This window comes from Dermacentor variabilis, chromosome 1, assembly GCF_050947875.1.
Source record: "Dermacentor variabilis isolate Ectoservices chromosome 1, ASM5094787v1, whole genome shotgun sequence".
NCBI classification, from domain to species: Eukaryota; Metazoa; Arthropoda; class Arachnida; order Ixodida; family Ixodidae; genus Dermacentor; species Dermacentor variabilis.
This window is the reverse complement of record NC_134568.1, coordinates 104,887,630-104,899,064: the sequence shown is the minus strand read 5'-3', so window position 1 is coordinate 104,899,064 and position 11,435 is coordinate 104,887,630. Positions and strand designations below refer to the sequence as shown.

At 45.8% G+C, this 11,435-nt stretch overlaps 1 protein-coding gene across 2 annotated transcripts in view; it reads right to left on the bottom strand.

The window, feature by feature from the left end:
• Window positions 1-285: 285 nt before the first annotated feature.
• The window catches only part of Ddr (discoidin domain-containing receptor 2), a 199,148-nt gene continuing 187,998 nt past the window's right edge, over window positions 286-11,435 (bottom strand). The window contains exons 9-14 of one of the 2 annotated variants that reach the window (XM_075692122.1): window positions 10,387-10,540; window positions 9,407-9,570; window positions 8,157-8,309; window positions 6,673-6,983; window positions 5,100-5,334; window positions 286-4,504 (exon numbers count right to left, since the gene is read on the bottom strand). In XM_075692122.1, the coding sequence (XP_075548237.1) occupies window positions 4,205-4,504; window positions 5,100-5,334; window positions 6,673-6,983; window positions 8,157-8,309; window positions 9,407-9,570; window positions 10,387-10,540 (1,317 nt within the window). In that variant the 3' untranslated portion in view covers window positions 286-4,204. The remainder of the gene's footprint in view (window positions 4,505-5,099; window positions 5,335-6,672; window positions 6,984-8,156; window positions 8,310-9,406; window positions 9,571-10,386; window positions 10,541-11,435) is intronic. The other variant, XM_075692131.1, reaches the window with a different exon arrangement.

Below are 11,435 nucleotides of genomic sequence, written 5' to 3'. Positions count from 1 at the left end.
GGCTCACAAATGTGATAGTGAGCGTGATAGTGTGATAGTGATAGTGACATCAACCTCTCAAAGTTGCATCGGCGAAATGCACGATCCGTTGACCAGTGGACTATATTTTCCCCTTGTGGACGAAATGTATCCCACCCACTTTGGAGACAGCAGGCCAAGTAGCCATCCTTTGAGTCTTTGCTTTCTTCGAGGCCGACGTCATGCCTCTTTCAGAAGCACCGCACCACGTACGTAGCAATTAAAGCAATGCAAGTATTGAACGCAAAAAAAAAGAAAAGAAAATCAAATCAGGAGGAGGTGCAAGGCTTTGTGCTGTAGGGCTTCTTTTTTATTTCATCCGTGTGCTTTATTGGCAGTAGATTGTCCGTTATTTTCCTAAGAGCTTGCGACGAGAAGTGTGCACAAACGGTGACCAGGGGAACCAAGGTGCAGTACAGCTGGGCGTCGGCAGTCCCGCGCCATCGTCTTCGCACTCACGTACACATCACACGCGCACGCACATATGCACACACACACACATGGGTACCACATTTCGCGGGCGCGCTTTTGGAAACACGCGTCGCCTCTTGCTCTGTGCGGCGACAGAAAGAAAAAATAATGAACCGCGGGTACGAAGACACAGATAAAGGTGCTAGTGACAAGACAGTGGCTGCCTTACTCCCTGTAGACTGACACGGCATGATCGCCTACGTGAGGCGTGCAAAATAGTGACTGCTCAGTTAAAGAGAGAAAGAGAGAAAGATTAGCGATTGTTTTATTGACGTCCTGGCGTTTGCAGGACTTGTATCCGGTGCTGGTTTTTTAAAAACGGTTTCTTTAAATGATGAAACAACTCGGGATGGCTACTGGACAACGATTACACATTTAACAAGCGAAACGGGCAGATGGCTTGCGAAAAAACAGTGCTGCTGTTTTCTGAGTATTTGATAGTTCATTAGACATAAAAGGTGTTGCTTTACACGATATATAGTAGTAAACATAAGAAGAGGGCATACAGTAACCATAAATGTTCGCTGATCGTTCTTTCCTTCAAACTTGAGATAAAATACTGTGGCGTATGAGTGCAAAGTAAGCATTGAGGAGAATTTGAACTTCAGGCGCACCTTTCCAGGGACGTAAAAAGTCACCGCGAGAAAATTTGTAACTGTAGGCCGGCGGAAGTTGCTGTACCAGAACATGAACTCCGCCTGGTCTGCACTCACCACCTGACTGTTAGAGACATCACAATCCGGTCATTCTGTTTTCTGTCATTGACGAAAATCCCGTGGCTGAATACCACTGAATTGAGTGACAATATTGTCTCCATGCGGTCATGACTATTCCATCGCTCTGACTCCATATTCTGGCACGACAATGCATCACAATGTCTCGCACGAAATAAAGCATAGATTGTTAGACTTCTATCACCACAAATAGCCAATACTTCCCTTTCCACGAGCGTAACGCTTGTTTCGTGTTGCACTGGCCTCATACAATACACTATGCTGTCATTAGATATCTATTAAGGAAAGTATCCGAAGAAATAGCTACACCTTTCTCTAAACACATTCTCTAGAATTATGGATTTAAGGCGATGACAGCACAGGAATGATGCGCACTATGCGTTTCATATTGATTGTAACTATGTACTCATTGCTTGTCAAAAAAAATAAAATAAGACACACACATGTCATAGACAATGCTAAAGCTTCAGTTATAAGCACAGTGACAAAATTGGGTATTTTAATCGTCTAAGTTTGTTCTTGATATTCGCCTAAAGTCCTACAATTCCTTGATTCTCATTTATCTCAAAGATTGCAAATACGATATAACATTTCGCAATTAAGCCAACCAGTCAAAAAGCGCATGGTTATCAGACGCAACATCTCTACATCAGTAATTGCAACAGAAAGCTATATCCTTATTAACTTTGTGGTGATTACGTTTTTACAACTTACGTTTGACTAAAGTAACTACACTTCGGCTAGCCTCGTTCAGTCAGGCTTTTCTGGTTTATGTGGGAATTTAAAGGAAAGCAATAGCTTATCACGGGATGCTTCTTTCTCTCACGCCACTGTTTACTGTTTCTAACAGTAGAGGGCACCAGCATGAATATAAAACAGGCACACACACAAAAAGAAAAACAATCTGTAGATGCATTTCGCGCACTGTGTCCGTAGGAACATCGGGCAGCTGACTGGGTACTAGTGTCGGAGGTGACGTGGTCCCTGCCATATTTTCAAGCTCTGCAGACATATTATCAAGATGTTATGAAAAAACAACCATCAAATTATAGAAGGGAGCATGACAGCACTGCTTGGAACACTATGATGACATTTGCATGATTCGGAGTAGTGCAGCAGGAAAATTAGAGTCCTGCAATATTGCGTTTAATAAGATCACTACTGACTCATTGCACACAGATCTCATGGAGGCAGAATTTTTTTCTCTTCTGGTCTTGTTACATAATTTAAACAACTGACAACTGCGCTTGTGCAGAATGGTATTGGAGGCAGGAAAACACGGAAGCAAAAACTAACTTTTCTGGCTCGAGTCATAATCATTAAAACATCTGAAACAGTAATAGTAAATTTTGATGTGGAAGGGCAAACATAAAAATAACAGTAAACAAGAGGGACTGGCTAGCTTTAAATCTACATTTGTTTTTGTTAAGGAGAATGACTCCTTAGGGGGCCACATTTATCGTAGATCCATCGATATTGAAAGTTGAAGCAATACTGCAAATAATAATTAAAACTCGTATTGCTTTCTCGCACACAGCTTCATCAGAAATTGTATTGTCTACAGGTGAACCTACAACACTTTATTTCATACAACATGGTCTCATCAGTTCTGCATCGCTTGGTTTTTCAAACATGAGGCCATTTGTCCTCGCTAGATATATCGTCAGACTTTCACAATCATGTATATAAATAAGGGCAGATTAGTCAAGTCTGAAATATTGCCATGGTCTCAAGGAAAAATCTGTACAGGGGTTGAGCACGTTATCACATGGAAGATGGGCAAAAAGGAAAGTAAGTGTGACCTCAGTTGTTGTCCGAAGCAGGCCAACAAATGGCATGACAATGAGTTGCTCAACCTTTACCATGTTTTTCACAGACATAGGTACAAGAGAATAACAAGACAAGCAGATTACTGGATAAAGACAGTTTCATTTTTAACATGCATCGTGCCTTGATCAAACATATACAAAGCATTTCATCAAGATGCATTCCAAAGCTAGATGTGTATGGCAACTCACACAACAATTCCATTGCAGAATAAAGGAACTAGTTTTTAGTGACACTAGTTGCACTTGACAAAGTGTTTACCAAAAACACAAAAGCATAGTGTATCTATAAGTACGTGCACATCAAAAATCCACTCAAATATTACAGCCTGGGCAGAGTGTATTTATACGACGCAATGCGTCCTCTTCTGGAGTGCTTCACGTAGGCATTACTATACTTTGGTTGGTCGTATGTACAAAGGAAGGTAAGCAGTCCACGTGCCCAGTAGAGTCACAAGGGGAGGAGGGAGGGGAAAAGTCTCATGGCACAAATGGGGAAGCGGCAAGGGACTTCGCGTCAACAGACTGCCACCAAGGCGCCTGTGGCTCAGTGCAGGCACGGAGCTCAATTCCAAGCTGGCGAAGCGGTGCCTTCTTGCTTCTTCTTCCTCGAGAATCCACATCGTAAAGTTCAGCAGAGCACACTTGCCTTCAGGGAATCAGGGTATTCGGGCATTTTACAAATCCGTGCAGTAGGCAAGTTATCGAGCACGTGCATGCTGCTAAGCCTAAATATAAGCTCATCAGCCTCCGCGGGCACTCGATCTTGCCTGCATTAGCCACCTCAATTGATGGAGTCCACGGGCATGGTAACCCCTTCCGACCGCGAGTGATGAATATCCGCAAAGATCTGGCGACACAAAAGCTTGCTTAGCGACAATGTTTCTGGCGCCGAATCTTCGTGCTTTTCCGTTCTCGGATTCGTGCCAGCGTGATTTGCGCACGGCGTCTCGTGAGAAAGTACACATTTGCGACGTCCCACAATCACGGTAAAGATGGCGCTTGCTCGCGAGAAACGCGATGTCTGCAGGGAGTCGGAGACAAACGGTCTACGAAGGATGGGTTTCTTGGGGTACGAAGGGCCTGCTTGCGTCGTCACGCGATGACGGTGCCTGCGGCGCGCGACGGGGCGAGGCCAGGTAAGCGGGCGACCGTTCACGACTCTGGGGTGTATCCGAGGTTCTTCCTCTGGAGGAAGAGGTGGATTTCCCTAAAGTTTGGCCTCTCCGAGTCGTTGCGCTGCCAGCACTCGCGCATCAGGTCGTAGATCTCACGGGGGCAATTTGGCGGCTGTGGCAAGTGCGTCTGCAGGCCGTCGTTGTGGTAGAAATGGCTCACGTTCTCGATAACCTGCTCATCACTCAGGGAGGCGAACGGCTGCTGGCGTGCAAATGTCAGAATCTCCCACAGGGTGACGGCGAATGCCCAAACGTCGCTCTTGGTCGTGAAGGTGCCCTGCGCATAAAGAGCACGGTGCGGAATCGACTGAAATGCACGCGCATTGGACACAACTGGTCAGAAAGCATGCATCAACTGAGACTCCCCTAACAGATAAAATGATAATAATCCGAGTGACCAACTCAAACGTTAATAACTGCCAAACCAAAACCTCTGTAATCATGGGGGTCTCATAAATATCGGAATATAACACTCTTAAATAAGAATGTTTCGCATAAGCGACCATAACAAGAATCTTTTACAGCATAGTACATTCAGCTTCTGGAAGTAATACAGATAGCGAGAGAGAGAGAGAGTTTATGCAGAAGAAAGTGGAGACGTTGGGCCCTATATAGGCATTATGCATTGGAATGGTACTCGGCATGCTATTTTTGCGAGGGGTTGAGAGCGGGATGAAAAATAATAGACTGCCAGGGAATTAAAGCAGCGTAACTGAGAAATCTTATGTGTTATAGGCAAGCGAAATCAAAGCAGAAAAGTAGGGATCACTGATATTCAGCGCCGCATTTAGAGTGTGAAAAGAAAGCTTCAACAGAAGTCGTTCCGCTGCCATAATCATAGCATTTAAGAAAACTAAAACATCAGTACGCACCATGAGTACGCTTTCCCAGGCCATCCATCGGATCGGCAGCATGGCACGGCCTTCGATACGATAGTAGTCACAGGCGTACAGCTGCCGACTCATGCCGAAATCGGCTATCTTTATGGTGAACGCGTTGCCGACCAGACAGTTGCGCGTCGCCAGGTCCCGATGTACGAAGTTGAGTGACTCCAAGTACTTCATTCCTGATGCTATCTGTGTTGCCATGTAGATGAGGCTTCCGTAGCTGTAAGAAAGAAAATTTTAAAGACCTCATAAGCGTGTTAGGAGCAGCAAGTCCCCCCCATCTAAGGAAATTTTAAAATTATTTGTGGGCACATGCAGCAAGCAGAACGTATTACCCTGTCAGATATACGGACAAGAAGAGAGGCGAACGATACCAGCCGTTTCCGGTGAAACCATCATACCGGACGAAATTTTATGCCGCATTGCTTCGATGTGTCCGGCTATGCGACCAATACCGCTTGTGTCAATACCAATTAATTGCCCGAGGAAGGCACAGGAGACAAGGCGAACAAATAAAACATCGCTTTTGTTTGAACTGCTGATCTATTTTTTCAAGCGAAGCTTTCTTTTCGAATCCTCCCGGACTGTCCTAACCCATGTCTGCTGCTGCTGTCCTACCGTATAGCTCCCAATAAAAAAAAATTGAATTACGTGCCCGATGGTAGGGTCGAACTTCGGTCCACCAGCAGAGTAACTCGATGCTGTAACGATTAGACCGCAGTCTGTATACTTCCATCGTGCCGATGCCAACTAGCTCTTCGAGATGATCGCCGCGTGTGTCACAACGATTATGTAGCAGAGGTGCGCGGGGGCACATGCTCGCGTGCCACTTTCCTCTTTGCGAAGATACAGAGATGAAACGAGCACATTTATAGCGTTTGATTAACCGCTTCACATAGATTACAAGACGTGCGTTCCATCTGTATTCTTTTTTCTTTACACTTAAATGTTTTACCATGCTGTTAACCGGTTTCTTAGATGAAGATTCGCACCTTAGACGTATATTTATCTCCACGTTATCCTGCAGTATTGAGAACTAGAGAGTAAAGGGACCTGCACACGAATTGATTGACAATGATTGAGTGAAATATCCCATAGCTACACCTAGGCTATGACGGACGCCGTAGGATTATTGGCTATGCGATGTTAAACGCATCTGTTCTCGTCAGATCACCGAAGATAAGCAGCACTCAGTACTTGGGAAGCAGACTACCTTAGAAGGCCAAATAATGATGGCTTCAACACTGCTGCGAAATAGCTGGGACATGCGCCTCGTGCGAAAACGTTCCACTGTGCGCGGCAGAAGACGCCCTCCTCCCGACACTCTTGACAATCGCTAAGCCGTAAAGAGGGTCACCATCTGCGGTTCTTTTGCTCGCACCGAAATTCCCGCACACCTGCATTTCATTCGATTGCAATCGCAGAGCAGTCGTGCACACTGCAAATTGACTTGGAATCAAATCAACGTCACTATTCGCAGCATGAAAGTGCTGTTTCTATTGAGCCCATCTAGAATAGGTGAGGCGACGCTATCAACGAATCAAGAGCGCCGTCGCACCTGAGCACGTTGTTGGCGATAGGTGGTGCAAACGTGTCGGGCAGGTGGTGTTGCAGGAACTGGTGCAGGTCTCCGTTTTCCATGTACTCGACCACCATGGTGAGCGGCTCGTCCCTTGTGCACACACCCAATACGTGCACGATGTTGGGGTCACGAAGCCGAGACAATATCTTCACCTCCTTCAGGAAATCGGCGCGCGCGTGCTCGGTGGCGTTCTTGCGTAGCGTCTTCACCGCGACCAGTGTCTTGGTGCCAAAACTGACCGGCACGTCCACGAGCTCGGGAATGCCCTCGGCCTCGCACAGGTGCACCTGCGTGCAAGGAGCCGTCCCTTCACATTTCGCCTACTGGTTCTCGCCTCGATTAAACGGGAGCGTCGTGCGTATTTATTTGAGTGCGCAGCAAGTTAGCACTGAATGTCGCACTAGAGCCAATCACTCCGGGCGCCCACAATATGTTCTAAAGGATCCGAGGCTTCGGCTTCACGCTGGCGCCAGTGTTCTGAAAAATTATTAACGAGCTATAAGCTTAGAAAAGGTTGCGCGGAACGAGCACCGTAATTTTGAAATGAAAACTCAACCTATCGTCACTGACGACCAGCCTTTCCCTCAGTCAACTGAAAGACTCATGCTTGCTACTGACAGTCGCAAGCACTACGCCGGTGATTGCGATATACTACAGTATGAGCTCATTGCTTCCTTATATCATGCACCAACTTTACTTTAAGAAGTCATACAACTTGAAAGATCGCTCTTGAACGATGATTTCCCAGTAATTGTCCTTTTGGTAAAACAGTTGCGCTTCCTGAAGTGAATCAGAGCGCACATCGGGCACCCTTTCCGCCGGAAAGCAGCCCCCGTATAAGTCCTCCCAAAAATAACTGCTGTTGCCCTGAGTAAGACAGTCCCATCTGTAGACACGTCAACGTTCAGAAGCTACCTTTGCGCCACTTTGGTGAGAGCAGGTATAAAAGACAGCATAAAAATTCAATAATTTCTTTAGCCCTCTTGCACGTCGCATATCGTCACGTTCACGTTATGAGGCACCCCGAATCAAGTAATGTCCTTACATTTGGTTCATGCTAGTGTTTAGTTAATAGCGTCAAGAGCAGCACGCGCATCTCGGCGCACGCGCAGAAAGCAATGTCCACGATTTCAGTCCACAGTAACTGCCGGTAGAATGCGCCTCTACTCTTGTTCGATAGCTTTGCTTATTGTAAAAGGTCGAATAGCTGGACCTTACATTTTGCGTACACGGCCAAACGCAAAGTCCTGCACGCAACGCTGCAGCACGAAGATAAAACGTGGCATGCTGCAGATTTTAATGGTTGCATGATCCCGTGCACAATTGACCCCGACCACATTATTATTCTTTAATCAAACATGCAATAAAGACTTGGACGGTTTAAAAAATTGAAGCCTTTCTTCGCAAGGCATTGATGTGAGTTGATAATTAGCGCGTCTGAAGACCATGCCGCAACGCACCTCTCCGAACTGCCCCTCGCCGAGTTTCTCAATGAAGCGGATTCTGTGCCGGGGCACTTCCCGCACGGGCGGCAGTGTGGCGCCTCCCGAATTCTCCTCGGCCGATGACAGGTCCAGCGTCGGCACAGAGTAAACGGTGTTGCCGCTCACACCCTGAAAGTGACAACGTGAAGTTTTCAGCCTTCTCAAGCATCTGCGACGCAGAATCTGCACGCATAATGGTTAACGCAAAGCTTTCTTCTGGCTACCCCATAGATAACATAACAATGTCAACATTAGTACAGAGAGCTCACTTGTTGGTGGCCTACATATACCCATAAATGTAGCTTGTGAAAGATTGTTACATATATATTTAGGAGAAAATCACAACTGATATAAAGCTTGCAACAGTGGAATTTAATGAAGCGATGTGCATTACTACGGTTGCTCTACATAGGTAGCGACACAGCCGGCAACATTTTCTTTCCTTCTTTTTTTTTGGCACCGTTATTTGTTTCTTAACCAATAGTTCAATTCCGAGCCTCTCATTCCCCCGTTGTTCAAGCGTAGCTCGCAAAGCTTTTTCTTTTTCTTTTTGCAGATTCGTTTGGTATGTACCGCAAATATCTACCACTCTTACGCATGGCTAATTTTCCCCTCTTTTTGAGTTCACTGCTGAGAATACAAGCTTTGCCATTTTTGATCACATGCCAGGCGCCAAGATGACATGATCTGACAGGTTCTACCGTTTCCGTTTACATGTTGTCTTCCAGTGCTAGGCACGGACAAGATTGATACTTATACTCTTTTGTTTAGATTTTGCTTGTTTATTTTTTATTCTTAAACCCATAGAGATTTGTCCCAATAGCTTGTATTATCTTAGAGTTCTATAAATGTCGTCCTGTGAATGAATTTATATTCCTCTTCCCTCGCAAATTATTTTTGTCACCCTGTAAAGCGTGCTTGCTTACATAAACGATCATAATGTGGCGAAGCTACAAGCGTGCGGGCAAGGGCAGCGCACAACACTTTTCTAGTGGAGGTGAGGCTGGCAATCTATAAATCGTGACTGTGTGTGTGCACATAAAGGTTACGAATTTTACGGGAAAACGCGAACCTCCTGAGAAAGCGGAAGGCCAGTTAAAAGCACAACAAAAGAAAAAGGGGGGCAATGATGTGCATAAAGCTTACTTCAAATTACGTGAAGGCAGAAAGGTTTGCATTGTACTTAAAAGCAGACCTAAGAAATTCTGGCGGGAAATTCCAGTTACCTGTATGTTGGGCAGGCTTACGACGACATCGGTGGCAGCGTAATACTGTTCAGCGGCCGGCGGGGGCGGCGGCTTCGTCTGCGGAAACGGTGACGACTTGTGCGATCCCAGCACGGGGCTCTTGTTCATGTCAGGCACCGCGTACTCGCGGGACGTTGTCGATTCTGGAGAGAAGGAACGCGCAGAGAATGTTAAACGAGTGCAGCCGCAAACCCATCTTTGTTAATCAAGAGCCAGCGCCACCCGTGTAGGGATGACAGAGTAGGCTTGCACAATTCGACCAGTTTTGGGCAAGGCACCAGTAGCAAGACAAAAGACGAGTTCGTTCTAGAGCTACTGTGTTTAGCTGTATCTTTATCAGAAGACCAAGTTGCCCAAAAAGCAGAGATTTCTAACATACTAGGCGAGTTTCAAGTTAAGCCATAGCGGGCGCAAACTAAGTTGTGATCTGGCTTTCCCATTCTTCCGACGGCAATAACTGCATGTCACGAGAGGGACCAGCACAGATGTTGGACAAAGACATAGACAAGACGTAGACTAGCGCTCATTTCCAGCAGGCAGACGTTTGGCTATTAGGTGCGCGATGTATGTAGAGTCAGGTGAAACGGAAATATCATAAAAATTTCAAGTGACAAGAAATTCACTGAAGATTGAAGGACAAGTATTCGAGCTAAAAAAACCATCTATCACCACAGTCCCTTGCCAGCTCATGACAGCTTTTTGTCATGATGGTCAAGTGGCTCTTAGAACGTCTAACTTCTAACATTAGATATAAGTGTTTCATAGGCATTATTTTTTTATTTTCCGTCTTGGTTGTTACGTCAAAGAAAAAAGACTGTACTGAAATACAGTGTGAATGCAGCACCAGGCGGAAGAAAATGTACCGAGGAAAGATAGTTGCATACACTTCATATTTTTCTGTCTTCTTTAACTGTCTAAACATAACGGTGCAGAAGACACGGTGATAGTGAAGTTCTCACCGTTACTGTAGGTTCCTGGGTAGATGGGCTTAAAATCTTGGGGTTCGTGGTACAGCAGCTTGTCAGGATCTGGGTCCTCAAGGGCGACCTGGCCATAAAGATTCCCATTAGCTTCCCGTGCCACGTACTGGGGGGAATAGGCTAACGCAAGATCCTGCAAAAGACAGCCGGACCAAGCACTCACGTCAGGTAGACCACTGGAGGGAAATCGAAGATTTACTGACAGTATTTTCTCGTCACTTATAAGCATTCGATAGACAAAAACTCACCGAGAGTATGTGACAAGGAAACTAATAAATGCGTTATTAAGGTCATGAATTGAGCATCCTTGTACGTTTTTTTTTTTTTTTTTTTTTTTGCTGAATTCCTAAACCTGCACTAGGCCACAGACTCTAACTGCCCTAAAGGCCATTTCAAAGGGTTTACGTTGGAGGCTTTTATGAAGCATGTGTATAATGAAGAATGAAGCATACAGCTACAAGGCAGATGTCTAAGGCAGTGTCAATAAATGGCTACAAGCCCAGCAGTAAAGATTCATGTTACATACCAAATTCACGCCTCCAGAAATCACCTGACGTGTGGAAGTAACATTGGGGATCAAAACATTTATGAACCAGTATTGCCGATCCGCTTCACACTATGGGCTTCACTGCGAGCGCCGCTTAACAGCCGCCACAAGCGCCACTACGTCACTTTGCGAATGCGATATCAAGATCAGGTTGGTTGAGGGATGGCTCATTGTGGGAAATTTCGACAGCGCGGTGAACTCTGACGTTGCCGATTGTGCCACATTGCTTTCTGTCCTATTGCGCTGCAGTGAAGTAGCGTTTCTCATATTGCGCTGTGGTGAGTTGAATCGCTAGTTCCTTTTTTTTCACGACCTTTCCGCCCCCCATAGCGCTGGCAATGCAAAGACCGGTGAAAAACACTGGCGCTGGCGTTGTCGTGGCGCGTGATGGTGGCGTAGCATGTCGCGCGGACCGAAACAGCAGCAGCTGAAATCGTCATGTTTTGCTCAAACCCCGAACGCTGCGCTTAAGTAATGTATT